This window comes from Alosa sapidissima, chromosome 22 (assembly GCF_018492685.1).
Source record: "Alosa sapidissima isolate fAloSap1 chromosome 22, fAloSap1.pri, whole genome shotgun sequence".
Taxonomy (NCBI): domain Eukaryota; kingdom Metazoa; phylum Chordata; class Actinopteri; order Clupeiformes; family Clupeidae; genus Alosa; species Alosa sapidissima.
Genome location: NC_055978.1, coordinates 29784661 through 29789660, shown reverse-complemented (window position 1 = coordinate 29789660; position 5000 = coordinate 29784661). Strand labels below are relative to the sequence as shown.

The window sequence follows — 5000 nt, the reverse complement described above, 5'->3', positions numbered from 1 at the left end:
GCGGCTCTTTGATCCCTCTGATGCGGCTCACCTTTGAAATTAATTAATCACTTGACTCCGTAACCTTAGCTGCACAATATTGTCACATTCGCGGTTCGTTGCCATGTCAATATCAAACAAAATCACAGATTTCCCTCCATTTCAGTAAACGAGAACACTTTAATTGTTATTGTTGATGTGTGCGCTTGCTGTAGGCTAGATAAGGAAAATATCAAAAAGGAAACGTCAGTGACCACAGCTTGCGAGTGCGAACACAAGGCTGAAATGGGAAAGTTTTCATCCGAAGACTGATTGTGAAAACGCGAAATGAACTGCCCGTTATATATCGCACACTGCAACGAGTTAGTAGGCTATTGCTGTGTTAACCCTGTTTCGGTTCCACTTGCATGTGAGAAATCTTTCTCACATATGAAAAATATAAAGACAAACCTGCCCTCACGTTTAAGGGCAATTCCGTGCAAAACTGTCACATCCATAAAGCCAACACAATGCCATGGTATGGATATGACAGTTTTGCGTGGAGTTGCTCTTAAATGGTGACAGCCTCAATTCTTGCATGAAACTTCACCTCACTGAATATGAGCCATCCAGACTCCAAGGCCATCACCAAATCTCTGGTGGGCCTAATGTTCAATTTTGCCAATGACATGTCAATGAAAATTGAGTGTTGTGTTGTTAACTATGATGTTACTTTGCATACCAAAGGACACTGGAAAAATAGGGGGTGGTGTTTAGCCTACATGGGAAGCCTAACACCTATACTTCTGTCATTCCACTTTACATTTCAAGTTACTTGCACATTAAAACTAGTAGAAAATGTAGGCTATTTAAAAATCCTTTGTTGAATGAAAGTAACTGTACGTTAAATATCCAAACTTTTTCTTGTAACCATCTTTATGTGGTTCTTCTGAGATTAAAAAAATAATAAATTTGGTAAAAGTGGCTCTCCAGGCAAAAAAGGTTGCCGACCCCTGGTTTAGGGTATAAGACGTAAAGTCTTTCTAGCAAAGAGATGTAGTTCTACATAAGTTTATATTGACAATGTTTCCGGTTTGCTGTCTAACGTTTCTTTCCCCACACGGCGATACCTTCACTCGAACTCCAGGAGCCTGTTTACCTCTTGCACACTTATTTACTATTTATATGTGTAGTTAGCAATGTTGATAGCATGAGTGGTTAGCAATGCTGATAGCATAACCTGTTAGCAATGTTGTTAGCATGACCTGTTAGAAATGTTGATAGCATGAGTGGTTAGCAATGCTGATAGCATAACCTGTTAGCAATGTTGTTAGCATGACCGGTTAGCAATGTTTTTAGCATGAGCGATTAGCAATGTTGTAACTGTTTTCTTCCAGAGGTGCTTGCCCAGAATGATCATTTCTCTCGATCTCACTCTGCCCAATGCCACTTAAGGGTTTCTTAGAGACACGCTGATTTCTGTGACTCTTTTCAAATGATCTTAATGGATGGACTGCTGTCCTCTTGTGCCATGTGTTAAAGGAACAGATAGAGTTTTGATTCTGACATCCAGCACTGTTCAAACCTGCCATTCTGCTGTCCAGCAGAGGGAGATTAGTCCAATATGACTTCCTGTCTGTTTAGTCCTACTCCCAAGTGCACTAATACATTAAAAGATTTGGAAGAAGTGCACTAATATAGTCTGCTTTGGAAATAAGTGCACTAATTTGATATGCTTTTGAACAAGTGTGCGCTAATCATGCAGCTAAGCTAAGAGCAGCCAGACTGACAGCTAATGATGTAATCAAATTTCAGAGATTGTTGCAGCAGGTCATTACCTCACTAAAGCTTCAGCTAATTCCTGCAGATCATACTGAAAAAGAATTATCTAAATTTGGGCTAGGCTTGAGTTAGTCTTTAGCTAGTCCTGAGCTAATCTTCAGGTAGTCCTCAGCTTGTCCAGAGTTTGTTCTGAGTCAGTCTTGAGCTGGTCTTAAGCCAGTCCTGAGCTAGTACTAAGCATACTGAGCTACAGTAGCTGGCCTTGAGCCAATCTTACTTTAGTCTTGAGCAGGCCCTGAGCAGGTCAGTCCAGCCCTCTCCTGTCTCCTGTGTCCAGCCTGTCTAACCTGCCTCTCTTGCCCTCCCCCCTCCCCTCCGCCCACTCCACCCCTCCCCGTCTGTGTAGGGTTACTTTAGTGATCCTTGGAATGTTTTTGACTTCCTCATCGTTATTGGCAGCATAATAGACGTCATTCTGAGTGAGATCAATGTAAGTATACTCTCAGTCTCTCTCTCAGTCTCCTGCTGTCCCTCTGTTGCCCACTCTCTCTGTACTTCTGTCACTTTTCTTACTGTTTGTCCTCCTCTCTCTCTCGCTCTCTTGTCCTGTCCTCTGTCTTACTTTAAACTCCCTGGAGTTCCTCTCTTAAAACCTGCCCCCTCCCCCGGTCCACCTTGCCACACCCCATCTCCAGGAGCAATAGAATGCTGTCCCCATGGTTACAACCCCCGTCAGGGTATCCCGTTGCACTACTATAGGAGGTGTAGAAAGAATGTCAGTGGAGTGGAAGAAAAGAGTAGGAGGGTAAAAGAGAGAGAGAGAGAGAGAGAGAGAGAGTTCTCTGCGAGGCATATGGTTTATGGTGCTCTTAACTCTGTGACTAACGTGACTAACCAAAGAGCTGGGTGTCCAGACTGTTCCCCTGGGCCGTGTCAGGGGTCTGGTCTGTCCGCTCGGCTCGGCTCGGCTGCGCTCCGTTCCTCTCCTCCCTCCCTGGGCAAGCATGACCAGCCGTCGCTGCCTGTGACCATCTCTCCGACTCAGTCCGTCTCATTTGTTTGGTTGCTATGGTTTCTACCTCACAACAGATATCTTCTTTTCTTTTGAGTATTTCCCGCTCCACGTCTGAGTTCTCTCCAGTGGATTCCTGATAGCAGGTTGTTCACATGTAACCCTTATTCTCCTATTTTTCTCTCTTTTTTCTCTTTGTTTCTTTTCCTTTCTTCCTTTCTTTCTTTCTTTCTGTTTCTCCGTCCTTCCTTCGACCCAACGCAGCATTATTTTGTTGATGCATGGAACACGTTTGACGCCCTCATAGTTGTGGGTAGCGTTGTTGACATAGCTATCACTGAGGCTAACGTAAGTAGCCCTCTGATTCCTGCCTGCCTGCTCCTGCCCTCTCCTCCCCTCTCTGGTTGCCCCTAGCGATTAGAGCCCTGCCCTCTCCTCCCCTCTCTGGTTGCCCCTAGCGATTAGAGCCCTGCATCCTCCCGTTGTTTCTCTCATCTCTGACTGCCAGTGATCTCACTTAGTCTCAGCATGAGCCACACTGTATAGCACACTCACGGGGCGGCGCACTCTGGCATCACCACACAACCGCTGGGCGTCCGGCGTACAGAGGGCCCAGACAACTCCTCTGCACCGTAGTCATAGCTACTGTAGTCATAGCTACTGTAGTCATAGTTTTACTGTGAACCTGTTGCAATGGGAAACCTGTAGCACTAGCTGTAAACATGTTTATTGTAGTTCTACCTGTGGAGTTTACTGTAAACATGTTTATTGTAGTTCTACCTGTGGAGTTTACTGTAAACATGTTTATTGTAGTTCTACCTCTGGAGTTTACTGTTGCCCTGGAGTTTACTGTAAACATGTTTATTGTAGGTCCAGCTCTGGAGTTTACTGTTGCCCTGGAGTTTACTGTAAACATGTTTATTGTAGGTCCAGCTCTGGAGTTTACCGTAGCCCTGGAGTTTACTGTAAACATGTTTATTGTAGGTCCAGCTCTGGAGTTTACTGTAAACATGTTTATTGTGGTTCTTCCTCTGGAGTTTACTGTAAACATGTTTATTCTAGTTCTAGCCCTGGAGTTTACTGTAAACATGTTTATAGTAATTACAGGTCTTTAGTTTACTGTAAACCTCTTTATTGTAGTTTCAGCCCTGTAGTGTAAACCTACTACACATCTGTAGGTTACTCTAAATCTGTTACAGTGGGAATGTACAGTATGTACGTAAAGGTAGCCTACTGTAGAGAAAGCAAACTCTTGATTCTGTAGTGGTGGCTCATTTAAAAGTGCACTCTGTGCACAAGTGTTTACTAAGAAGCAACACATATGGCATTACTGATAACTATATTGAGATCAATGGCCATCTGTAATTACTGAGTAGGATTTGTAGGCTTGTCGTGTTTTGATCAGTGTTAGTTTACAAAGGCTTTGTTTGACTTTGGCCCGAAGGCCTTGAAAGCTTACGGTCCCCTAATAAAGGTCCCCTGAAAGCTTCATAATAAAGGTCCCCTAAAAGCTTCATAATAAGGGTCCCTTAAAAGCTTCATAATAAGGGTCCCCTGAAACCTTCATAATAAGTGTCCCCTGAAAGCTTCATAATAAGGGTTTCCTTACTTTCAGTCCATGAGCCGTTCACATCTGTATGATCAAACAGCCTTCTGCCAATTTAAAGTTAGTGTTTTTCTGCTAGACACACTTTTCATGGTGTAAAATTATATTCTATCAAATATCACCTACCCTTCAATGCCAGAGATACACCCCAAGGTTCGCTATACAGTCTTTCAGCTTCAGACTCCACTATCTAAGACTCACCTGGTTTGGTTTGGCTTGGTTTGATCTTGAGTTGGTTTGGTTTTCTGAGTTGAGTTGACCTTTGACCTTCCTCTCACCTCTATCATCTTATGACCTTCACGCATGACCTTGGGCATCCTCTGTCAGGGGTCGTGACCCTTTCACCCTTAACTCTGACCGCCATTTTTAAGAAACCCTCTGCACTCCCCTGATTAACCCCTGAATTAACCCCAATGCATATAGATTAACCTCCTAAATGCCTTGGCAACAGAACGCACACACACCTATGTCTCTGTGATTGTATATACACAATCACATATAAATATAAATATATATGTGTGTGCATATATACATATGCTGCATACTGTATATGCATATGTAGATATGAGTGTGTGTGCGTGTGTGTGTGAGTGATTTCTTAGTTAGCTAATTTAAAAGAGTCGGTCCTGTTCCAATGCCCCC

General features: G+C 43.4%; 1 protein-coding gene across 2 annotated transcripts in view; it reads left to right on the top strand.

The window, feature by feature from the left end:
• Nucleotides 1–5000, top strand: part of cacna1c (calcium channel, voltage-dependent, L type, alpha 1C subunit) — a 239049-nt gene that overhangs the window by 206380 nt on the left and 27669 nt on the right. Inside the window, exon 30 of one of the 2 annotated variants that reach the window (XM_042079559.1) lies at nucleotides 2147–2230. In XM_042079559.1, coding sequence (XP_041935493.1) covers nucleotides 2147–2230 — 84 coding nt within the window. Of the gene's footprint in view, nucleotides 1–2146; nucleotides 2231–3016; nucleotides 3101–5000 lie in introns of both variants that reach the window. The other variant, XM_042079557.1, reaches the window with a different exon arrangement.